The sequence below is a fragment of the Gambusia affinis genome, linkage group LG09, assembly GCF_019740435.1.
Source record: "Gambusia affinis linkage group LG09, SWU_Gaff_1.0, whole genome shotgun sequence".
Classification (NCBI taxonomy): domain Eukaryota; kingdom Metazoa; phylum Chordata; class Actinopteri; order Cyprinodontiformes; family Poeciliidae; genus Gambusia; species Gambusia affinis.
This window is the reverse complement of record NC_057876.1, coordinates 311416-338253: the sequence shown is the minus strand read 5'-3', so window position 1 is coordinate 338253 and position 26838 is coordinate 311416. Positions and strand designations below refer to the sequence as shown.

Here is a 26838-nt window from a genome sequence, read left to right as displayed (position 1 = left end):
CTCACAACTTTCCTTCTCACTATCCTTTCTTCTTCAGAGCTACTTCCTTCCAGTTCTCTTTTATTTCCTTGAATATCACTAATACTCTTTCCTTCGTTTATTTTTTGTCTTTCCCGTCCTCTCCCTCTTCCTCTCCCCACTGGCGTCCACCCTTCATATTCCATATCTTCCTCATTTCCTGTCTCCATTTCCATCCGAACCATTCACATACCAGTTTATGCCAAATCCGCCTTTTCCAACTCCAATATACGTTTCCGTTTTGCCGCGCTCACAACCGTCCAACCGACAGCAGGAATGAAATGACTTGATTACCTCCTCTTTGTGTAGACCAGTTCTCCAGAGACTTGCTAATGACCTAATTATTCTTTTCAGGTGTGGTGCAGCAGAGACACATCTAAAAGTTGCAGGGCAGTGGCCCTCCAGGACTGGAGTTTGACACCTGTGATTTAAGGTTTGGAGTTGAATGCCCCTGCTCCAGTCTCTTAAAGAAGAGCTCTGATTTTAACATTATAAAATGTGACTTCTTTATTGGGGTTAGAGTCAGAGGAACGAAGATATCAAGTAGGAGGGTGACAGCGAAAGAGATCAATGAGATACAATGAGGCCAGGTTATTGACCTCGCCTTCTCGTAGGTGATATTTTGTATTGTATCTGGGGATGGCAGTGAGATTAAGAACAAAGGTGATGTGTCCCTGGAGTGGTGTGGGTAAGTAGATGGGCCGCTTAGTTTTGGGTATACTGTAAATGTGTGGAGGGAAGTCCTTGAAGGATGCTGTTGCTGTAGTTTTGAAGTTATGAAGGAGTAGATAATTATTTGAGCTGTGAAATGAAAGAGAAAGAAGGAGAGACATGGGCAATGTTGTGTATGTAGAAGAATGATACCCTGGTGATGGCATTGATGTGGTATTGGAAAGAGAGGGAGGAGATGGCAATAGCACCAAAGTTTTGCACTATGGTGGAGACAGTGGCTGTGTGGCCATAGATGAGGAGGGAAATGGGACCAGTAATGAGTAGTTTTGTTTTGTTACTGTTGAGTTTTAGAAAGTTGATGTCCATCCAGAGTTTTATATTGTAATTAATAATAGTAATGCTAATAATTTAATAACCTTTATTTAACCAGGTTTGTCCCATGAGAACAAAAGATCTTTTATAAGAGAGACCTGGCTAAGACTGGCAGCATTCAGAAAGAGAGAGGGAAAAGAGTCAGAATAGTCACAATAAACACATAGTAAAACATAAAAAATGAATAATTAAGAAAAGTAATTTAAATTTTACTAGACTATAATTAATAATGCTTTGGTTGATATAAATAGAACCGTAAAAAGAAAGTGTAAAATGGGATTTTAGACTTGATTTAAAATAACTGGTTTTCCAGCAAATGGATCCACAATGATCTGTTGCATTTTCACTCATCAGCAGACATTTGCTGATGAGTGAAAATGCTCAGTGTTGGTTTTATTCGATCTTAGTGCTGATTTTGACACTGTCCACCATGCAATCCTGTTAAACAGGCTAAATGTCCTGACTGATATTTCTGATTCAGGTTTGGACTGGCTCGCCTTTATCTCACAGGCACTCTGCATCAAGATGGACAGGTTTTTCTTTGACTATGTCCCCTTAAATTGTGGGGTGCCACTATGCTAAGTTTTAGGTCCACTTTTGTTTTCTTTTTATATTATTCCACTTGCTGGCATTATTCAGCATGTGATAAGATATCTCTTATTACATTTACATGGATGACATTCAATTGTATTTTCAAATTCATTACACTGGCTCACAGTTGACTTTAGAATTTGTTTTAAAGTTCTTGTGCTGACATACAGAGCATTACATGGCCAGGTTTTTGATTATCTTTGTCAGCTTTTAACTAAACATTCTGCTGGTTGTGGTCTTCGTTTTCAAAGTCTGAATCTTTTGGTTGTTCCACGAACATGGTTAAAAACTGAAGGGGACTGGGCCTTTCAGTCAGTGGCCCCAAGGTTGTGGAACAGCGTGCCCTTGCAGCTACGTATTGCTGACTGTGGAAGTTTTTAAAAAGCAAAAAAAAAAATTTTTTATTTTCCCAGGCTTTTATCTCTTGATTTTATTGTGTTCCTTATGTTGGTTTTACGTTTTGTATGATTTATTTATTTATTTTTCCCCCACCAGGGGGTCTTTTTGTGGGCTCTAGTGTCCCTTATATGACAGTAGGCTGACAGGAAAGGGGGAAAGAGAGGGGGAAGACATGCGGCAAATGTCGGCCGGGTCCGGGAATCGAACCCGCAACGGCCGCGTCGAGGACTCAAAGCCTCCAAATGTGGGTTGCACTGTCCCCTACGCCACCAGAGCACACCCATGTTTTGTATGATTTTAAGGTTGATTTCTATTTTACAGCACTTTGTGATTTTATGTCTGTGAAAAGCGCTTTATAAATAAACTTTGCTTACAGGACCAGCTGCAGCTCTCTGAATAATTAGGCAGACCTGTGAAGACGGTACAGTAATCAGTTAGACCAAAATAAACCCATGGATGAATTTTTAAAGTAGACTTTTTAAAACAGCTCCGATAGTGGCTTTCAGGTCCTCTGAATCTGAATTGAGGTCTGGCATACCTTCAAGCACTGTGCAAGTCACACTTAATCAAGCACTTAGCTCCACTGTTTTTATTATGCACACAGGAGAATTAACGCAAGGGGAGCTGTACTCAGCCATCAAGAAAGCGAGAGAGCAGACGGAGGCTGGAGATTCCAGCACTACTACAGCCTTCAGTGGGGAGATGCACTTCTATGAATTGGTGGAGGACACTAAAGATGGAATTTGGCTGGTTCAGGTAAAACTGGAAATTTGTATGCAGAAACTTATTAGTGTCTTTTTAGTTTGGAAAAGCAGGGAACGATTCCATTTTTTTAAAAGGTTTTATTGGATCTAGTGGTCTTTAATTGAAAGTTAATTGACAGGAAAGTGGGTAATGAGAGAAGGGGAAGACATGCGGCAAAGGTCGCCAGGCATGGAATCGAACCTGTGACGGCCGCGCTGTGCATTGTGGCCCCTGCACCACCACAGCACATCCCATAATTCCATTTTTTTTAAATAACAATGGGCATACCCTGCTCTGAGAGTAACAGTATCAAAAATGTCATCTTGAAATACAGCTTTCAGTTCCTTTTACTCTTGCATCTCTTGTGTGATCTTCCATTAGACTATTCTGTACAGATAGTTTATGATACTTCTCTATCTGCAAGAAAAAACAATTAGTCATACATAAAGGTGGGTACAGCATTCAAAACCTGTATTACTGTAAGAATTGCACTTTGTGAACATATTTTTAAAATTTAGTCAATTACTCAAAGTGAGAGTAGAAAAAAGTATTTGATTAAAAAGGCTACTTAAATACTGAGTAACAGGACAGCTCATTTAATATTGTGAAATGTCAGACTGAGAAAAATATAAAATGTGTAAATTCATATATTTAAGACTGAAATGAAAATGATATAAATGTATGTGTTGTGCAAAAATATTCAGAACTGTTACATTTCCATATTTTGTCACATCATAACCACAAGCAAATATATTTTATAGGGATTTCAAGTGAAAAACCAACACAGTCGTATACAATTGTGAAGTAGAAAATTATACATGCTTCAAAATAATTTTTACAAATAAAAAAACTGAAAAGTGCAGTGTGCAAAAGTATTTAACCCCCTTTTCTCTGAGTGCAACCACTTGCCCGCAGCAGTACTTCTAATGACTAAATAGAGTCCACCTGTGTGTAATCTAATTGGTACAAATACAGCTGCTCTGTGACGGCCTTAGAAGTTGCTAAGAGAATATTGGGGAGCAAGCAATATCATGAAGTCCAAGGAACACACCAGTAGTGATGGCCAAATGAAGCCTCATGAAGCAATGAAGCTTCCCAGCCGATTACTTTGCCCAAAAGTTTCATTCATTTCTCACTAGTGACATCTGCTGTTGAAGCTGTGACAGCCTGTCACTCAGACAGACATATTTAACAACAATTAGTAAATGCAATATTGTCACAAAGTTTTTGTCAAGCTCACGTTTAGTAAAATACATCTCCACCTAAAAGATGAAAACTTTCTGCAGTGAGGCTTCAACTACAGCACATAAGCTTCAGTTTGTGGATTTTAAATGTTAAAAAGAACCTTTTCTGAAATGAACAAGCTTGGCAATGATGTGTAATTACAAGTGATGTGTACTCACTGAGCAGGAGCTCATGTAAAAAGTCATTAACAGAAATGTGTTTACTGGCTTGTTTTCTTACACCTGTGCTTTCTGCATTCACTCTTCATAAGCCTATAAATATGAACAGTTAAAATACACCGACAAAACAAAACCAGTTCTGATGACATCTGAACAAATAACTTAAAAGTGTCAGTTAAATCCTATTTAACTAATCTTTTTTAGTTATTAAAATAATTTGTAGTCAATCCTGGTAAATGTTGACTGTTAGTGGCTGTTTTCTTCTGTCATTTACGGAGCCCCCTAGGGGACATGGGGAATTTTTTTTCTTTTGCGTTCCCTCGCAAAACTTTTGCGTTCCCTCGCAAAACTGTACTGATCAGTTATGCTGCATAATTGAATACTGTAAGTCTTTCTTACGGTGGCTGCTGTACTTTTTGATTTAATAATAAAAGGTTTTCATGAGGCTCTGTAAGAGCCATATGAATGAAATAAATAATTATTGATATGATAGGAGCACATGACTTTGACACTAATAACACTAATAACACTAAATGTGACAGAACAAAGAAGTGGTTTGGAGCTAATTGATACACGGACAGATGAGATTCCCCGAGTTAACCCAATACTGTACATTCTTACTATAATTAGTTTTGTCGTTTTTAATGATAAACGGTTTATTATTATGTCTCTGTTGTGTTGGTGCTAAACTGGTTTAAAAATCGATTTATTTACTGCATGTTTATGTCTGTTATTGAGATGGAACTGAACATAAAAGCAGCTCTTTAAACCATTTAGCTAACCAACACAACAGAGACAATAATCAAACTGTCAGATGACTTATTACCATATAATAACTCAGAAATATAGTTTTGATGTACAGTATTTATATTTCTTTCCTACTTATGGAAGGTTTCTGTTTATATTATAGGTTTGTGGTGCCTTTGTATCCTAAGGAAAGATATAAAACTTCAGATATTTCACAACGAGATATTAACATTCATGGAAAAACCTTACATAACTTTATATTAAATCAGAAAGTACGGCGGCCACCGTAAGAAAGTCTACATGATTTGACAATAGACATTTGTTTTAATGTACTGTGCAGTGCTTGTTGGGGCAGACAGTTTTCTTTGAGTTTTGATTTGCCTCCTGAAAACCTAAAATTCTTCAAAAATGTTCTTTTTCTTGGCTCTCTGATCTGATCCCTTATATTTTTACTCAGAATGTTACTTTTCCAACAGCTTTAAGTCTGTTTCTGCTGTGCAAGACTGATATATTTTTGCAGAACAAACAAATAGTGGAAATTTCAAGAAGGTGAGAATTTTAGAGGTGAAGGTTTAATTATTGTTATTTAAGAATCTTGTGAGTGAATCATCTCAAGTTTTCCCTGATGTCAGATTCTTTCTTCTTGCTGGCTCCTTTTCAATCAAGTTTATTTGTGTAGCACATTTCAGTAACAATGCAGTGTCAAAATGTTTTGCATAATAAACACATACTTATAAAGTCACAAAATATGCCATAATTAACCATTGAGAAAACTGGTAACAAACATTACATTTTGATGAGTGCATTAAAATCATCATTAAAATCATTAATACACATGAACTATAAAAGGTTCCTTTTATTTCGGCCACTTATGAAGACAAATACTCCTCTGATGCGATCAAGCAGCGGCTCATCACGCTTTTATTTTGAAAACCGACACGCAAAATGAAGCAGTCACGTGACCCATGCAATGCGAGGCCTCGTTTGTTGCCAGTCACGTGGTTTTCAACAAGACAACACAAACCTGGAAGCGGGGCTTCATCGGACACGCCCCCTTATTACTCGGTACAAGCCTCGATGCCTGGATTCAGATTGCCCATCACTACACACCAGATGGGTCAAGGATGAAGTTGTGGAAAGGTTTAAACCAGCCTTAGGCCATAAAAAATTTCCAAACATCTTATGGAGTGTTGTTCAAGCCATCATCCAGGAATGCATAAATTATGGCACTACAAAAACAAGGCCGTCCACCTAAACTTAGAAGCCAAACAAGGAAAGCACTGAGCAGATCTGTGTGTGTGCATCTGATCAGTGCACACACACCGATCAGATCCAGTCCAGCACCATTACAGGTGTTAGAATCCACTCTAACGTTTATTTGTGAACCATTCCATTGTAGATTTTGCTTTATGTTTGGGATCATTGTCTTGTTGGAAGGTAAATCTCCGTCCCAGTCTCAGGTCTTTTGTAGACTCCAACAGGTTTTCTTCCTGAATGGTTCTGTATTTGACTCCATCCGTCTTCCCATCAACTTTAACCATCTTCCCTGTCCCTGCTGAAGAAAAGCAGGCCCAAAACATGATGCTGCCACCGCTGTGTTTGACAGTGGGGGATGGTGTGTTCAGGGTGATGAGCTATGTTGCTCTTACGGTAAACATATTGTTTTGCATTGTGGCCAAAAAGTTTGATTTTGGTTTCATCTGACCAGAGCTCCTTCTTCCACATGTTTGGTGTGTGTCTCCCAGGTGGCTTGTTTAGAGGGACAGCCAGGTCTTAGTGAGTAGATTAGCAGTGGTCTGACACTCCTTCTGATGATGGGCCAGACGACACCGAAACCTCGGCACATGTGCTGAGCAAACAAGATGAAACCCCATGTCGGTGCGTGTATCTTTAAAGAAGACCACGTGACCGATACAGTTCCCGTGCTGTTTGGATGTGACCACGCCAAATTGTATTGATGAGAGAGAAACTGTGTTGACACATTTGTGGGTTTTGTTGGATGGAGATACTTTGTGTTCTTTGCTTTCCATTGGTTTGTAGTTCATATTTGACTACTTGCATGGATCAACTAAGGAAAAGGAAGTTTTCTCCCTTGTGAGATCATTTTGATCTTATAATAGAAAATAATTTTTCCGTTCTCATTTCCGGTTTTGCACATTTTTCTTTCAGATTATTCAAATTCCTTTCCATAGGATATTTTATTTATATTGCAGGTGAAAAATATAGGACTTGCTCCTAAGTTTTGTCTTACTGTAACAGGAGCACTTCCACAATGCTGAGGCATCAACCTGCCTGGCATGAGGGGGATGAACCGGTTAACATCCATCCATCCATCCATCCATCCATCCATTTTCTGGTCACCCTTGTCCCCTAGAGGGGTTGGGAGGGTTGCCGGTGCCTATCTCCAGCTACGTTTTGGGCGAGAGGTGGGGTCACCCTGGACAGGTCGCCAGTCTGCCGCAGGGCAACACAGATACATACAAGACAAACAACCATTCACACACACTCACACCTAGGGAGAATTTAGAGAGACCAATTAACCTGTTGGTCTCTCTAAATTAACCACCAATTAAACACAGTCCAAAAACATATGGAGTGTGGGAGGAAGCCGGAGAACCCAGAGAGAACCCGCCATGTACAGGGAGAACACGGAAACTCCATGCAGAAAAACCCCGAGCTGGGAATCAAACCCAGGACCTTCTTGCTGCAAGGCAACAGCTCTACCAACTGCACCACTGTGCAGCTCAACCGGTTAACATAAGATAATAAATTTATCTTAAGCGTTCCTCCAACAGCTAAAAATGTAATTTATATCAGGTGAGTCTTTCTCCCCTGAGAATGTGGATTGGTACTGGACTGATTTTCTGTTCCCTCAAATGATTTTAACAGAAGTTTCACATAACTTAGAAGTTGATATAAAAATAATGTTTGTTTTAGCCACAAAACGATTATGCTCAGCAGCAAACAACAAATCCCCAACCACAGCATAGAGTCAATCATTGAGGTAACAGCTCTGTAGCCTGACGTAAAAACATTTTGCTAGACAATATAAAACATTGAGAAGTTTTAATTATTCTTATCAAATGTTATCAAACACAACGTTTTGAAGCCAAAAATACCTCAGAAATATACAGAGCCAACCATGAGAACTCATTTAAAGTTTAAACTCAGTTTCACACAAAGACTCTATAAATGTTAGGCTGTTGAACTGGACTGTTCAAACTAATTTTCTATTACCAGCTTTACAAATATTTTACATTTCATTCGACTACCTAGGCACATTAAAACAAACCTTTATCTTGGCTTTTTTCTATTTTTCTGCTTTCTTTTCTCCCTCCCTGAAGGATAAGTCCATTTTTGTGATATTGTTTTGCTTACTTAACTTCTGACTGGAGCTTTTAACGTTTGGATGAGTATTGCACATGGCACGGCTGCTCATGTTACCAACGAACCACGCAGTACCTACCGCGGGCACCAGGGGCCCCAAGAGCAATTTTTTATTTATTTTTTTTTATCCATAAAATAATGATTTCTACATACATTATTAAATATATATAATTGTAAAAACTCGTTTCATAGTAAAATTGTGTGATTTTAATATAATAACAGAAATTACTGGGAAAAAAATGCTCCACTTAGGGGGCCATAAACAAACTAAGCAAGTTTTCTTATGTTTAGGGCCGGTCCCACACACACACGCGCATATATATATATATATTTATATATATATATATATATATATATATATATATATGTATATATATATATATGTATATATATATATATATATATATAAGATGTGTTTATTCAAAGTTTGGTTTGGTTTAGTGGAGAAAAATGTGTTCAAACTCATTATGGATAAAAAGGGACACTATTGTTTTTTTTTCCCTATGAAACAACTGTCTGTCTTTACATATGCTAATTTTCACTGTGACATCATCATGTCCATGTGTATACTTGCAGGTTGTAGCCCAGGACCAGGAAGCTGTGCTCAGTCAAACAAACTGGGGCAAAATGGTGCTGAAGCTGTCTCAGTTTGGAATCAGAACTGGAACCTTTAACTGCTCCACTGACTTTAGGTAGGAATTGGCTAGTTCATCCCAAAATGTTCTTTTTAAACTATCTGTACACAATCAAGTTGTATAGATTGATGCTCTGTTAAAGTGGTTATAGCTTTGAAGTGTTTTTGAAAAGTTTCTTGTCATGGAAAAGATGCAAAGCAACTACAGAGGATTGAATGGCCTATAGAGAATCACCATCAACTGATCTTTATCATTATGTTTGGGTCAGCAATGAATTTCTATGACAAAATGAAATATCTGTGTAACGTTAAAAACAAAATCAACCCAAACCCAAAACAAGAGGAAGTTTCACCAAACGTTTTATTATAAAATAATGGTATAGAAGGGTGTGGTCACACTGGTGGGTCAGGGATGGGGGATCCACAGGGGTCAGGAGTCCAGCTGGGGGAGGATTGGGTGAATGGACAATGGGGATGTCCGAAGGGGGTTCAGGGGACAAACGGAAGACAGGGATAAAATCCACCAACCAGAGGCTGAGTCGTGAAACGGTCTGGGGTCATGCACAGGAGCGTCTCAGGCAATGAAAATCCAGCAGACAGGAGGCAGGCTCAGGAACAGGCAGGGTCAGAAACAGCAGAAGGATTAGGCAAAGATCTGTGGTCAAAAAACAGGCAGGATCAGAAAACTCTTTGGCACTTGAGACAAGGCTTGAAAGCTCTGACAGTGGCAACAGATGATCTCACACTTAGCTGGTAACAAGCAGCTGTTTAAATAAGGAGCAGCACAGAGCAGGTGAGGGTAATGAGTAATCAGCACAGTCAAGGTAGAGCTGAAGGGCTGGAATCATGACAATCTGGTCTTATTTGAGTCCAGAACTACAACCTCGAGGTTCTCCATTGTTGCTGCTGACGTCAGAGGAAAATTGAACACAGCTGCTGGGCTCATGGCCCGGCCACAACAATGAGGAACAGACTATATAAATGGAAAAGCTCTGTACCTGAACCACACCAAGGCAGACCACGACCGTATCGATTACAGTCAGTCTAGTGCAGCACTTCTCAATTCCAGTCCTCAGGCCCCCCTGCTTTGCATGTTTTAGATGTACCTCTACTCCAGAGCAGCTGATTCATATGATTGCATGACCATCAAGTGCTGCAGAAGCCTGTTAATCACCTACAGATTCAATCCAGGTGTGTGGCAGAAGGGAAACGCCTAAAACATGCAGAGCAGGGGGGCGTGAGGACCGGAATTGAGAAACACTGGTCTAGTGGAAAAGGGCCTTTAGATAAGGGGTGGGCACTCCTGGTCCTCAAGGGCCAGTGTCCTGCAGCTTTTAGATGTATCTCTACTTCAACACACCTGAGTCAAATAATAAGGTCTTTTCTTCTTCTTCTTTGTGATTTTTTTTATTGGCGGGTGACATCTAACGTTTAGATGTATTATTGCCATCTACTGTGCTGGAGTGTGGACCAGAGCATCTCCCCCCAATCTAATAATGGAATATCACTTTGGCATGTTGTTGGCGTACTGACAGCCACGCTATCTATCTTCTGATTAAGAACAGGGCTGCCCGCACTGACGCAGCTCAGGGATTACGTCACACGCAGCGCCGTGCGCAGTGCCCTAGTGCCTGTAAATTTAAAGGTCCAATGAAGGTAATTTAAAAAACAGGACATTTCCTCACTTTCTAAAAAAAACCCGGGACACCCGGGACAGGATGTGAAATACGGACATGTCCCGGGAAATATGGACGTTTGGTCACCCTTAGCTAAATGATCTGCCATTTCATTCCCTTCTATATTTTTATGAGCTGGAATCCACATAAACCTAATCTCTATTTGAGTTTGTGTCATTCTAAATATAACTTCATAAATTTCATATACCAACTCCATACGACTTTCAGATGAAATATTTAAAATAGACATTAGTGCTGATAATGAAACTGAACATAAAAGAACTTTTCCTATTTTATTTTGCTCTACCCACTGTAAGGCCATCAGTATTGCTAACATTTCCACTGTATATACAGCTGAATGGTCAGATGTTCTTTGTTTCATAAATATATCTAGATCAGGAATAGCATAAGCAAATCCTGCTTTATTTGAAACTAAATCTTTTGAACCATCTGTATACACAATTATGAAGGATTTATACATATTCCTAATTCTGTCATTTATAAAACTTACCCAGTTATTATCTTTATTAACCTGCATTTTGTTATAAACTTTTAAATCATCAGTCACATATGGAAACAACCAAAAAGGTGTAATTGGATAAGGCACCACAGCACAGTATCTCTTTCCCTGTATCCTCATTTCTCTAGCGGATTTATCTGCTGCCCATGCAAAACAATCTATTTTAGCTTTTCCACTCTCCCAGCAAAGTCTCAGGATTCTTACTGCTGGACTATTCTCCTCCTTATGTTCCTACAAACTCACCCAATAATTCAGGATAATTTGCTTATGTCTTAAATATAAAGAAATCTCTCCCATTTCTACCTGCACTGCCAAAGATGGAGATGTCTTCAACGCTCCACAGCATAATCTCAAAGCTTGATTCTGAATTACTTCTAACTTACTAATGACTGTTTTCACAGCCTGCCTGTAAACTACACACCTATAATCCAACACTGATCTAATCAAAGCAATATAAATCTTTTTTAAATTAATTTTATTTGCGCCCCAATCTAATCCTGTTAAACACCTCATTATATTTATAACTTTTTTTACATTTCCCTTCAATATACTTTACATGATCACCCCATAAAAGCTTGAAATCAAACATGATTCCTAAAAAACAAAATTTACTTCCTTTTTCTATTTTCCCTCCATACATTTTAAAATCAATTTCCTCAGTTTTCTTCCTACTGAATACAACAGTCTTTATTTTACTTACTGAGAATTTAACTCCCCAGTTATAAGCCCATTTTCAACAGATTTAATAGCATTCTGTATTTTCTCATACACTATTCTTACATTTTTCCCTTTTCTCCACAAAGCTCCGTCATCAGCAAATAATGACTGCATGACATCCTGATCTACTTCTGTAAAAACATCATTAATCATGATTGAAAACAATAAAGGACTGATAATACTTCCCTGTGGGGTTCCATTATCAATTTAATATTTATTAGATCTTGTTACTCCCATCTGTACCTGTATAACTCTATTCAACAAAAAAATCTTTAATCCAATTATAAACCCTTCCTGTAATCCCCATTTTATATAACTTTATAAGCAAGCCATCCTTCCATACCATGTCATATGCTTTCTCAATATCAAAAAATACTGCTACTACTACTTCCCTATTAATTTGAGCTTTTCTAATATCTGACTCCAAACACACAACTGGATCCATTGTACTTCTTCCTCTTCTGAATCCACTTTGACATGAAGACAAAAATCCTTTACTTTCTACATAATATGTAATCCTTTCCATTATCATTCTTTCCATAATCTTTCCTAAACATGAAGTAAGAGCAATTGGTCTCTAACTAGAAGGGTTTGTTGGATCCTTTCCCAGTTTAATAATTGGCACAATAATTGCTTCCTTCCAATTAGAAGGTAATCTTCTTTCTTTCCAGATCTTATTATATAAATCAAAAAGTTTTCCTTCAGCTTGATTCCCTAGGTGTTTTAACATAATATAGCATATCTGATCTTTTCCTGGTGCTGTTAATCCTGTTCTAGATATTGCTCTTTTCATTTCTTGCATAGTAAAAGAAACATCCATAACATTACCTGGAGTTGTTCCACCTTCTAAAATAAACTCAATTGCCCTTCTTCTCTGCTCCCTCCTAAATTTCTCCTGTTCTGTTAAATTATCTGAACTATGGATCTTTGCAAATGTTCTTGCCATTACTTCAACTTTCCATTCATTTGCTACTGCTGTTTCTTCTTCATGTTTTAGATTTGGTTTTGTTCTCTCCTGTATGTTTCCCCTCATTTTCTTAATCATTTCCCAAACATTAGCTATAGGAGTTGTTCTGCCTATTGAATCACAAAATTCTCTCCATTTTGTCTTCTTTGCTTTCTTACTAACGTTCTTTGCTTCTGCTTGATCTTTTTTATATTCAATTAAATTTTTAAAATTATGTGTTATTTTCAATATTCTAAAAGCTCGAATTTTTTATTTTTTATTTTTCTTTTTTATTTTTCTTCCTCGTTGCTTCACTGCACTCTTGTGTCCACCAAGAAACCCCTTTCTTTCTGCTCTTACTTTTACTTACAGGAATTATCTTTGCTATTTTCAATATAACTTCCCTAATCTTTCCCTCTATATTTTCTATATCTGAATTTAAATTGACTTCATCCATGAATTTCTCACATGTATATTTAAATATATTCCATTTTGCCTTACCAAATATCCATCTTTCCTGCCTTCCTACCACCCTCTTCTCTTTAGAAATGAGGATTTTACAAAAAATTGGAAAATGATCACTACCTATTGTTGTTTCTTGCTCCAGTTCCCACTCACATAATCCAGCTAAATCTCTGGACACCAGAGTTAAATCTATAGATGAACACTTTCCTGTATGCACATCTATTCTTGTTCCCCTCCCATCAGTCATACACACTAATTGATTATCTTCCAACAGCTGTTGTACAATCTCTCCATTTATATCAGTTTCCTGCCTTCCCCTTAAATTGCTATGGACATTAAAATCTGCACACCAAATAACTTTATTTCTGTTTTGTCCCTGAATTTCTTTTAATTTATCCAACTCTAATTTTTACATGGATTGTAATAATTTATTATAATAAATGGATCTGCATTTATCCAAATCTCTACAATTGCAAACTCATATTCTTTCCCTTTCTTAACCACTCTAAACAGCAGCCCCTCCCTAATAAAAATGGCACATCACCCACCATTACCTTCAATCTGATCAAATCTAATAGCAGAATAATTTAAGATTTTAAATTCTAATTGGGGTTTTAACCATGTTTCTTGAATACAAATAACCTCAGGAGCTTCTTCTAATTTATCAATAAAATGCTTTAATTTCTGTCCATTTGATATGAAACTTTTTCCATTCCGTATAAGAAGTAAGACCATTGTGTTACTATCCTATCCATGCTGCCTCCTGACTGGCCTGAGCACTAAGATCATCCCTACTTCCTCCCATGTCAATTCATTAATATTAAGATGATTTGCTGCTGCTTTCACAATTACTTGAATTCTTTCAGATTTTGACTTAATTTCCATAGTTGCATTTATTACCCCTGCAATAAATATCACTAGCTTTTTTAAATCCACATACACTTTATTTTCTATTTTGGTTTACCTCTGTATCCATCCTGTTTTCCACCCCAACATCTGTTCTTTGCGTTACCACTTTAACAGCCTCTGCATAAGATAGTTTGTTGCGTACTCTAATTTGTTGAACCTGCAGCTCCCTCTTCATCACTTCACAGCCCCCATATGCCGCACTGTGGCTGCCACCACAATTACAACATTTTGGCTGCCTGCTCTTATTGCACTGTTCATATTCATGATCCTCTCCACATCGTGCACATCTTCTTTTTCCTTTACATGTCTGTGCTGTATGGCCAAATTTTTGACATTTAAAGCATCTAATTGGTCGTGGGACATACTCTCTTACATTGTAGGTCAAATATCCTAAATAGACTCTCTCTGGAAGTCTTTCTTCATCAAACTCTATCAAAAGACTTTCACTATTCATTTTTTCTCCATTTTTAAAGGTCTGAAGCCTTCTTACATCTTCAACTCTTCCTCCTCTGAGATTTGATTTTATTTCCTCAATTGAAACCTCAATCAAGATCCCCCAAATCACTCCCTTCCTCCATTTACTTCCTTCTTGTATCAGACTCACGTTTGTCACTTTGTATTTTCCCACTTCTTTCATCCGACATGCTCTGTCTTTTTGTTCTTCCGTATTACAACTTATTATTAAGTTTCCATCTCTTAGAACTTTTGCATTTGTAATGTCCCCCACTTGATTCTTCAGAATCGTGGATAGTTTGACTGGACTGATCGTTTGCAATCCCTTCTCCTCGTTAACTCTAACAATTACTTTGAACTCCTTTATTTCCATCCATCCATCCATCCATTATCTGAACACCCTTCTTCCCTAATGGGGTCGGGAGAGTTGCTGGTGCCTATCTCCAGCTGCGTCCCGGGCAAGAGGCGGGGTACACCCTGGACAGGTCGCCAGTCTGTCGCAGAACTCCCTTATTTCTCCCTCCATTTCTTCTTCAGACTCATCCCAGTTTTTCACCACTCTTCCCCTCTTTCCCATACCTGCCTTCACTGAAGAATTGTCTCTGTTTGGACTCATCCTTTCACTACTCGATGTTTCACTGCTCCTGTCACTCTCATTATCTAAACTATTTTCCCACTCTGGTCCATTCACAACACAGCTGTGTCTACCTGCCGTAGTCTTTGTCCAAAGTTCTTTTACCAATCCACGGGTTTTCCCAACTGCATCTTGAACATTTCCTCGATGCCAATTTCCATTAGTCCGAGATAATCTTATTTCTTTATCCTCATCCTCCTCTCTTTCAGTTCTTAATTTTAACTTTTTAACCATCAATATCGATTTGCTGTTCTGCTGACCGCACCCCTCCGAACCCAAGCGTAGAATCAGCTGATCGTTGACAGCTCTCAGACAGCTCCGCGATTGCATCACCGTCTTCTTCAGCCCCGAAGTATTTCCTCTTCTGTCCAAATAATGAGGTCATTGTCAGGACTCTGGAGAACCTGACTGCACTTGGGAGATGATTCAGCTATTGGAGTCAGGTGTGTTGGACCAGGGAGACATCTAAGAGTTGCAGGATACTGGCCCTCCAGGATCAGGAGTGCCCCATCAAGGACCTTTCCCCTGCTGTTATGACACTGTAGAGGTAGATGTGAAAGGAGCTTTGACCAATTTCATAATAAGACTACGCAGATAACCTAAAGCAGTAGAGGGGTGAAGAGTGCATTACAAAATTTTCCATTTCATGCCGGTGCATGACAGCCTGACCTCTGTCAGGTTATCCTGAGGTAGCTGTGGCTACAGTCCAGTAGCCTGCCACCATCAGCATGTGAATGACTGATTGTGTGTTGAGGGTGTTTTAATCAGGGTACACGTCAGATTTGTATAGTTTCTCATTGTAATTTTTAGAGCATAAATTAATTTTTTCTAGTCCTTCTGTCTCAAAATATTTTCTTCTTAACTTAAGTAGAGCAAATAATATTTCTTTGTCCAGTATTTCTTCTAGCTGTCCTCTACACAGGGGCAGGCATCCTTTAATACTTGATTGTCTGGCACCCTCATATGTCCCTTGTGAAGCTTACGATACGTTCATCCTTCTACATTTTTTTTCATTATAGTCTTGGTTTTAAGCTGTTGAGCAACTGATTATCCATTCCGCCCTGAATGTAGCCTTAAAAGCTTCCCATATTTGGATTGAGCTATACACATATTTAATTAAAAATATTTGTACATTTTGTCCTTTATTAAATGAATAAATATGTTATCACCCAATACTGAAATTTTAAGCCTCCATTGTTTGGTGTAATTTACTTAAAAAAAATAAGATGAAAAAACTAAGGAGCATGATGTGCAATAAGAATTATGGATTTAAGAATTTACTACATCTTCAATCTCCTTGCGAAGTACGTGTGTGTATATATATATATATAGATAAGTGTGATGTGCGGTCAGGGGAGGCAGGTCACTTACATAGAAATGTTATAGAAAAATGACATATAATGATAAAATAATTTATATTGCTTTTTCACTCTGTGGTTTGTACTAGTATAAAGTACCTATTTTTCATTTAACTTAACAAATTCTGACTTTTTTCTTCAAAATCGCTGAATTTTCGCATTTTCCCATTCAAATGCTTGGAAGCGCAACTGGTGAGGCAGCAGCGAGCTGAGCCTCACCTGGGTTGATCAACAAATGATAAACCTCTTGCTCACTTCACTGGCTGCCATTCTATGAGAGCATGTTCTTCCTGTCTGCGTCGCCAATAAAATGGCTAAAGAACGTTTAATGTATGAACTGATTTTCCATAATTTATCCTATGTATATAATATGCAGTGTTTTTTGTCACCAACCGTGTGTGTAACGTGTTTCATGTGCTGAGGAGCGACCAGAAATAGCAGAGAACTGATTCGAGGTGAGGCAGGCAGTTCTCTTGCCTCATGGCAGGGGGCGCTCATGATCCCAGACATTGTGACTCTACAACTACAGAGTAAGACAGTAACAGCGAGCTTCAAACAGTAGCATATAATAAAGTCAAGTGCAGCGATATATTTATAGTTTTCTCCTCTTACCACAGCAATCACTTAATAATCGCAAAATAAACATTAAGCCTAAAACCATACAACAGACTGAATGTTCTGCTCTTTGTGTGGGAAATATGAGTGGGTTTTTTTTGGGGGGGGGGCGGCGGCGGGGGGAAGGATTGTCAGTTGCTATGGCAATGAGTGGCTGCGTAGCTGCTCCATTACAGACGTGGTTTTGAGTTGTACTTTAACGGTTTTTCCCTTTGCTGTAGACCATAGCACGAAATTAATATCTAAAAAAATGTCCTTATGTAAACAATAACATCCATGGTTTATTTACCGTATTTTCACGACTATAAGGCGCACATAAAAGTCTTAGATTTTCTTCAAAATGTGCTGCACACCCTATAGTGCAGTGCGCCCTGTGTGTGGTGGTGTTGTTGTAAGGCGGACGTAGTAGAGAACACCATGAGAACGTTAAAGGGGGAAGTGTGGAGTATGTGCGTTATGTAGAACATCGTTGTTTTAACAACCCTGAAAAGAAGACGCAGCTGAGCTTCCGCAGAAATAAGGCGAGGTGGCCTGAGTTGGAGGAAAGATTCGAGCAGTGGATCATCGAGCAAAGAACAGGTGGGAGAAGCATTTCGATGGTCACCATTCGACTAAAAGCAGTAACGCTAGCAGAAGAAATAAAAATTGAACATTTCCAAGGAGGTCCGTCTTGGTGCTTTCGTTTCATAAAACGGTGCCATTTTTCCATCCGGACCAGGACTACGGTAGCGCAGAAACTTCCAGCGGATTATAATGAAAAGCTGGTCATCTTCCGCTCCTACAAAACCCACGCCCTATAATCAGGTGTGCCTTTTGTGTGTGTTAAATACAGTAATGGCACACAAAAACTGAGACTGCCCCTTTTAGTACGGTGCGCCTTATGGTCATGAAAAAACAGTATAAAGACTAAATGATACAGACCAAAAGTTTGGACACAGTGTACTGAGTACAGGAATTAATCATTGCTTTACTACAATCTACCTGTAATTCACATGGCTAGTGTCAGTCCTGACTGAATGAAAATTATTATAACCTATTTATGTCACGTTAATGAAGAACAGCTGCGTACCAATTTCACTCCCACTCTTCCCCTCGTCATTTCTATATTCTTTGCCCGAAATGTTTTATAAACATTAATGTTGTTTCCGCATATCATCTGCAAAGTCCGCTGGACTTCGGGTTGCGCGGTGTCAGCTATTTGGGATTCCCCTCTGTAATTTCCCCTCAGAAAGCACGGAGGCTTTCTGATTGGCTACCTGTCACATTCAACAGGCTGCATTAACGCTCCCAGTCCGAGAAAACCCCTGATTTAGATCGGAGAGGCCACAAAAATCTACCGTAACTTAAGACACACTACAGGATGATTTGTTACGAAATTTCAAGCGACAATCTTAGAACGGCCAATGTTCTAAGATTGTCGTAAGGAGAAAAATGTACGTGTGAACTAATGTGTAGTGTGAATTATTGCATCAGGTAGTCAATGTGCCCATCTTCTCTATTTAAATCTAATGATGACTGAAGGGCAATATAAAATACAGACTTCATAATCTACACTCTTGATTGAATGCAGTATTTATTTACACTTTGATGATTTTATACTAGTACATTTTTGTTAATGGAGACTGAGAATCCATTTTATTTTTGTTTTTGGTTGTTTTTTTAATTTTATCAGTTCCATTGTTAAATGTTCTTTTGAAAATAAAGTGTACCTGTCTTTGGCAGGAAACTGCATGCATTATTACGTCATTTCCATTAAATCAGTGTAAAAAGGTCTTCAAACAATATTATCGTTTATTGCAATAATTTTTGAGACAATGAATCGCTCAGCAAAATTTGTTATATATATATATATATATACACACTTACACCTATTACATATCAAACTTGAGTTTTCTTTAATAATTTAAGTATGTTTACTACCCAAGTTCCTTTGTACTGTATCTTCTAATTCAGTGGTCCCCAACCTTTTTATCACCGTGGACCGGTCAAGACTTGGCTGTTTTACTGCGGTCCAGAGGGGGGTGAGGTGTTAATCGTCAGATAAGGCTTCTGCATGTTGGTGTGTAAGCTAAAACCTAATTAACATGGCACAATTTAAAAAATTTTGCACTGGTTTCCCTAACTGCGAGCGAGAACGCAACCTGTTGAATGTGACAAGTAGCCAATCAGACAACACTGTGACGCAAGTACGGAGAGGAATCCCAAACAGCTGAGATGACGCAACTGAAAATCCAGTGGACATCGGAGGTGATGTGTGGAGACTATCATGTGCTTATTAAACATGGATGTTTATTCAAAAACATTTGATCGTGGAAGTCAGCATAAAAAGCAGAAAAAATAATTTGAGTCTTATTTTATTCTTATGATTAAAACCAAAAATAGAATGTAGGAGTGTCTTCTCACCTCACGTTCTCCCCTTCACAATAAAAGTATACATTTGGGTATGAAATATATACATTGTAAAAATCATAGGCCCCACTTGAACACACAGAATGTCACAAACACAAAAACACAACATGTGAAACAACATCAAAAGTACATAAAAGAAAACACACAAAGGAAAAACTAAACAGCAGCGACAAACAAAACAATTGAAATACTTAACGGTAACAAATAGGGAGTTTAATAAGTCAACCACCACAGCTTCTTTTCACAGGAACAGGGATTGAAATTGAAAGTGACTCTCCAGATCAACTGCTACCAAACTGTCCACCTGAGGGGGACAAACCAGCTGTAAGAGGAGGACCCGGAAGAGTGAGTAAAGAAACGGGGGATGACCACGGTGAGGTGAATGGGCCAACTCAACTGGGTCCCCTGGTAACGCATGAGCTGGCTTCAAATGGTCCACCAAAATACTCTCCTGATTACCCCCCAACTCCACCAAAAAATCCTTAGGTCCCCTCTCCAAAACACGGAATGGACCATCATAAGGAGGTTGAAGTGGTGAGTGGTGAGTCAGGATGGATAAATACATTCTCGACAGACATTAGGTCAGGGGTGGGCACTCCTGGTCCTCGAGGGCCGGTGTCCACAAACACCTGTGGAAGGCAGTGATGTGCTGCCAACGGGGCAAAAGATCTAGATTCCCCATTTAGAACTGTTCTACTCCCCTGGGAATCAACTGAAACTGCTGGATCCGGAAGAAATTCCCCTGGTACCCTCAAAGGCTGGCCCAGGACCATCTCAGCTGAAGAAAACTGCAGGTCCTCTTTGGGAGCCGAACGCAAGCCCAATAAAACCCAAGGCAGGCGATCTATCCAACTATTATCCACCAACGAGGCCCACAATGCATCCTTCATTGTTTGGTGGAACCTCTCACACTGACCGTTGGCCTGCAGATGGTAGGCAGCAGTATGGTGGCGTTTAACCCCAAGGTTCTCTGCCACTGCCGTCCACAACTCTGAAGTAAACTGGGGACCTCTGTCAGAGGTTAAGTCCAATGGCAAACCGGAACACCCAGCAGGAGATAAATGCCCGAGCCACATCAAGCGAAGTGGTTGACAGCGGAACTACCTCCGGCCACCAAGTAGTTCTGTCCACCATCGTCAGGAGATAGGTAAAATCTCTGGAAGGTAGAAGCGGCCCCACTAAGTCCACGTGCACATGTTCAAACTTCCGTTGCGGAACTGGAATGTACTCCAGTGGAGTCTTACTGTGCCGTTGCACCTTGGCATGCTGGCAAGCCAAACAGGAAACCGCCCATGTCCATACATCTTAAAACATTGTCAAACTCCAGTCCTCAAGAGCCGGTGTCCTGCAACTTTTAGATGTGCCTCTGCTGCACCACACCTGAATAGAATAATTGGTCATTAGCAAGGCTCTGGGGAACTTTTCTACACAAGGAGGAGGTGTTTGTTACTACGCAATAGCCAGCCTCGCCCTCTCCTCTCAACTCCTCGGGGCTGACTACTGACCAGTTCTCTGTATAACAGGTCCGGAAAATCTCTAAGACCTGGGTCTTACCCTGATCAAGATCTATAAGAGATAATCTGTTTAAACTGGTGTCGAAAGAAATTCGTCCAGCTCTCACTACCTTCGTCCAGAAGTTATGGCCTTCTTCAGTTAATAAATAATCAGCTGAGTAGCCCTCACAACTGCATAATTTAAATAACCACTTCTGTTAACGGCAGTATTCTTTCTAAAATGTAACGAGTACTTGTTAACGGCTGGATAATCTTTAGTGACTAGGATTAAAAAAAATCAAGTCCCAAGGCCATTATCTTAAACTCACCAAAGGAAAGTCTGAAGCCACCACATTACTAGAATCGTGTATACTGGTTTTACTATAAATAGAAGAACTTTGATTCAAATGACTCAATTAATTTCAAGGTCCACAACCTGATTAGAATTTTATATTATATGCATTTATTAAGCAAGCTTTAGCAGGGTAAATGACAGGCATACAGAATTCACTTGAGATTAACATACAAAGAAAATCAATAAAATTTAGATCAATTTAACTATTTCCTAATAACTATTTCCTAATGTCATCTTTCTATCAAATAAGGCTTTGAGGTGCAGCAGACTCCTACCCAGATGGAATTGGATCTCGGCAACAGAAGTCCTTGGTTAGAATCCTTCCACTTGTGACCGTGAAAAATTAATCCTTTTTTGGAAATGAAACAAAATGAACTGTCTGTTATATCCAACTGAACAGCTCTTGATCGGAATCTTTATCTTTAAAAAAGTAAATCCTTCCTCGGAATTGAAATAAGGTGAACTGTCTGTTATATCCAACCGAACAGCTCTTGATCGGAATCTTTATCTTTAAAAAAGTAAATCCTTCCTCGGAATTGAAATAAGGTGAACTGTCTGTTATATCCAACCGAACAGCTCTTGATCGGAATCTTTATCTTTAAAAAAGTAAATCCTTCCTCGGAATTGAAATAAGGTGAACTGTCTGTTATATCCAACCGAACAGCTCTTGATCGGAATCTTTATCTTTAAAAAAGTAAATCCTTCCTCGGAATTGAAATAAGGTGAACTGTCTGTTATATCCAACCGAACAGCTCTTGATCGATCCTGTGACTTTTGTTCAATTCCCCAAGTCTGTGCGATGTATTTTGAGATCGCTGGGTCGAGTGCAGAGTAGGGAAATCCAATGAGGAACCAAGGCAGTGGGTCGGTGGATCTTCGCCTTGTTAATCCAGAGTGAGGTGAGTCTCGCTTTCCTTGGTTCCATCGGCGTAATCCTCTGCTGGTCTTCTTGCCGCTCTTGTGTTGAGCCTCAGCTCCGGAGACGAAAGAACCTCGTGTTCCTTCAGTCTCGTGGCTTTATACCTTTCTTTTCTCTCTCTCCAAGACAAAGAACATCTGCGCACGCAACCCATGATGGCCCATCCAGGCCCCAACTCTCCACGTGTCTCTTTTTCCACGTGGGCGGTTGAACTAATGCACTTGTGACACCTGCAACCCGAGATCTGCTCCATTCACACCTCACGCCCTTCCTCTGATCTTTATCAGGCAGCTGCATCCTTCCACCATTTCAAGTTCAGAGTAAAACTTATAATGTTATAATATCCATAATTCATCAGTTGTATCTTAAGGTGAGCTTACTACAAGTCTTCTAAAAAGAAACTAAGAATAATCCATGATTCTAATTACTTGACATCCAAGTTACAGTTTTAATATAAGAGTAAATGTTTACTACAAGCAACTAACATTTCACCTTTCAACCTTTAAGTTTACTGTTGAGTATGTATTTCTACTTAAGGGATTCATTTTAAAGATAACTTTGTTTATTGTTAACTAAAATCTCCAGCATCTTCTTGACTTAGACTTTTTCTTGACAAATGACATTTCGTTTCTATTTAAAAACTGGAGAATCAGCGGCAGCAAGCACCTTCGCTGACTTCCTGTTGCTGCTCCCTATTGCAACTGACAGGATGTCAGCAGCTCCGTGCACACACAACTCAGCCGTTCTCCTCCTCTACATTTCTCAATCATTCATAATGTTATGATAACTAGAATTTATCATAAAATTTATAATTAAACTCTCATGCTAAGTAATAGTCTGAACCATTTCTATAAATCTGCCGTTTCTTAATGAATATTTAGAACTCTCTGAGAATCCGCACACGCTCTGACTTCTAACCACTTCCTGTCGCTGCAAAGGGTTATTTCTCCTCCTGTGTAAAACCTCAATTCATTACATTTTAACAACCATAGATTATTTGATTTTAGTTCATCATTATAACTTTTCCTTTCTCTTTATCAATAGAGGGACTACATATCAAGTAAATAAGGGAATACACATTTGATAAACAGCATTAATCAACCTACAAAGCTGCAACAATCTCTTCAGGCCTTTTTATGCTCGGTTTTTCTGCCTGAGCCTGGATAGATCTCATACGCACATACCAGATTTCTTGACAGGAGGTAATTAAGCCATTTCATTCCCATGTTTTGTACCTGTGGTGCATCTAAAAACTGCAGGACACCGGCCCTTGAGGACTGGAGTTTGATACACCTATGATCTAAGGCATTGTTTCCCAACCCTGGTCCTCAAGGCACACTGTCCTACATGTTTTAGAGGTTTCCCTGCTTTAATGTGCCTGATTCAACTGATTGCAGTTCAACAAACGCCTGTTAATCAGTCATCAATTGAAATCAGCTGCACTGAAGCAAGGAAATACCTAAAACATGCAGGGCAGTGTGCCTTGAGGACCAGGGTTGGGAAACACTGATCTAAGGGATGCACCAAGTCCACCTTAGAGAAAATGGTTGCTGCAGTCCTGAATGTGAGAAATTGAGTACCTGTTATTATGGGTTGCGTTGTTAAGGCGCCGAAAATGCCAACGGAGATGCCTATGGACTTTTGGATCTCTGTACAATGCCAAGATGCTCCATGTTTGCAAAGTCCTCTTTCGCTATTGCTAACTTACCAGTGTCTAGGCGGCAAAAACCGGTGGACTGACCGTATGTATGCAATGTTCCACCCTATGTTTTGCCACGGTAGCAGAAAATGTGGGAGCATTTAAGAATGGGCACACTGCTAACAGACGCTGATACTCATCAGCTGTGGCAAGCATGTAAACGAGGGGTCGATGGCCGGAACCGCCAAGTTTACAGGGGTATGTATCCAAAGACAGCATCTATTAAGCAGCTATTAGCAAGATGTACTAATAACCTAAAATCACACAAAAAATCTGCACCAGAAATAGGTAAAGATACAGGAGCTATTGCAAAGTCCCACTGAAACTGACGTCCGTTTAAACATACAGTCACCAACCTCGATCCAAAAGTGCGAATCGAGGTGCCGTTAGCCGCGTCCAGCGGCGAGCCGTTACTTTCACACAAAACTTCCGCTGCCAAAACTGGCATGATGCTCCGTTATGCACCCGAGTCCACCAGGAAACTGCGTCCAGAGACCTCATCCATGATGAAAAGCAGCTTGTCTGAGCTGCCTGCACACACAGCTGCTAGCAAGTGCCGGTCTTGTGCGAAATTCTGTTCCCCTGTGAAAATCTGTTCCCTCTGTGTCCGAAGAGCACATTGCAGCCAGAGATCTGACCATTTTCACTCCGCTTTTGATTGATTCCTTGGTAAAAACAACTCATATAATCATGTCAAGGTTGTAACATTCAGTTTAATCGGCAGCTATTCTTTAAAAAAGAAGCAATAACAAAATTATAAAATAAATAAACAAGGTATTCTTACGCTGTTTTGTATTATTTTAAGTGCCAGAGAATTGGTCTTTTTCCAACTTTTCTCACTTAAGCCTGACGAATAAGAGGATGGAAACTGGATGATTTAGAAAATAAAAATAAAAATTAAGACTTCCTGAAAAGATGAGAGTATAGACTTTCTGGTAAATCCCGTTTTAATGTAAAAAGTGACAGATTGCTGAATTAAGGAAATTTCTAGTATACTACATTGTATCACACATAACAATTTTTGAGAATTTGGAAACAGCTGCTCTTTATTTCCCAAAATTACAGGGGGGAGGAGAGGAAAGAATGGATATTTCAGCTCCCTGAAATAATCTGTTCCCCTCCATAAAATGAAAACAAATCAATTTACCTGCAAGTCTTTAACTGTGTTTATTCCTCTCTTCATCAACAATGAATCCTGTGAATTTGGTAATATTCATTCTTTATTTTCTAAACTTTACTTGGTGGAAACCATATATTTTAGCCACCTGAAATAATCTGTTCTGCCTACAAAGAATAGGTTATTTCAGATAGCTAAAAATATTTTCTTCCTCCATAATAACTTTGGCAAATAAAAAGTATATGTCTCCAAACTAACAGGATGAGAGGAATAAACAATTTGCTAAAAAATAATTTGCTTCCATGTTATTGGGAGGGACTGATTATTTCAGGCAGCTAAAGTATATGGTTCCCTCCTCATAACTTTGGCAAAATTTGAGCAAATGTTTTCTAACTTCCAGGATTTATTGTTCATACAGAGAGGAATAAACACAGGTAAAGATGTGCTGGTATGTTAATTTGTTCCCATGAACCTGAAAGGATTATTTCATGTTCCCCCCTCATAACTTTGGCTAATAAAGAGCAAATGTTTTCAAACGTATATAATTTGTGGTTCATTAAGAGAGGAATGAGCACAGTAAAGACTTGCTAGTAAATTAATTAATTCCCATGTTATAGAGGGGGGACGGATTTTTTTCAGGTGGTTAAAATATTTTGTTCCCCCCTCATAACTTTGGCAAATAAAGAGCAAATATTTTCATATTTACAGAATTTGTTTTTCATGAAAGGAAGCTTAAAATTATTTACGGACTTGCAGGTAAATAAATTTTTCCTCATGTCATAGAGGCAGTTAAAGATTTGTTGGTACATTTATTTCTCATGTTATGGAGGGATAACGGATTATTTCAGATGGATAAAATATTTGGTTCCCCCCTCATAACTTTGGCAAAAATTGAGCAAATGATTTCAAACTTGCAGGATTTGTTGTTGATGATGAGAGGAATAAACACAGTTAAAAACTTTCTGGTAAGTTAGTTTGTTCCCATGTTATAGATGGAGAACGTATTATTTCAGGCAGCTAAAATATATGGTTTCCCCTCATAGTTTTGTCAAATAAAGAGCAAATGTTTTCAAACTTACATGATTTATTGTTGATGATGAAAGGAATAGGCTGCACAGTGGCGCAGTTGGTAGAGCTGTTGCCTTGCAGCAAGAAGGTCCTGGGTTCGATTCCCGGCCCGGGGTCTTTCTGCATGGAGTTTGCATGTTCTCCCAGTGTATGGTGGGTTCTCTCCGGGTTCTCCGACTTCCTCCCACAGTCCAAAAACATGACTGTCAGGTTAATTGGTTTCTCTAAATTCTCCCTAGGTGTGAGTGTGTGTGTGAATGGTTGTTTGTCTTGTATGTCTCTGTGTTGCCCTGCGACAGACTGGCGACCTGTACAGGGTGTACCCCGCCTCTCGCCCGGGACGCAGCTGGAGATTGGAACCAGCAACCCTCCTGACCCCATTAGGGATGAAGGGTGTAAAGAAAATGGATGGATGGATGGATGAAAGGAATAAACACAGTTAAAGACTTGCAGGCAAATTAATTTGTTTCCAATTTATGGAGGGGGAAAAGATTATTTCAGGGAACTGAAATATCCAT

The 26838-nt window shown here is 39.1% G+C and overlaps 1 protein-coding gene across 5 annotated transcripts in view; it reads left to right on the top strand.

Annotated features, from left to right (window-relative positions):
- The window catches only part of rnf103 (ring finger protein 103), a 55597-nt gene that overhangs the window by 6326 nt on the left and 22433 nt on the right, over positions 1-26838 (top strand). For 3 of the 5 annotated variants that reach the window (XR_006371632.1, XM_044126801.1, XM_044126803.1), the window contains exons 2-3: positions 2657-2808; positions 8910-9025. Coding sequence is in view for 3 of the 5 variants with exons in the window: in XM_044126801.1 (XP_043982736.1) it covers positions 2657-2808; positions 8910-9025 (268 nt within the window). In the remaining 2 variants the exon portion in view is untranslated. The remainder of the gene's footprint in view (positions 1-2656; positions 2809-8909; positions 9026-26838) is intronic. The other 2 variants (XR_006371633.1, XM_044126802.1) reach the window with 1 other exon arrangement.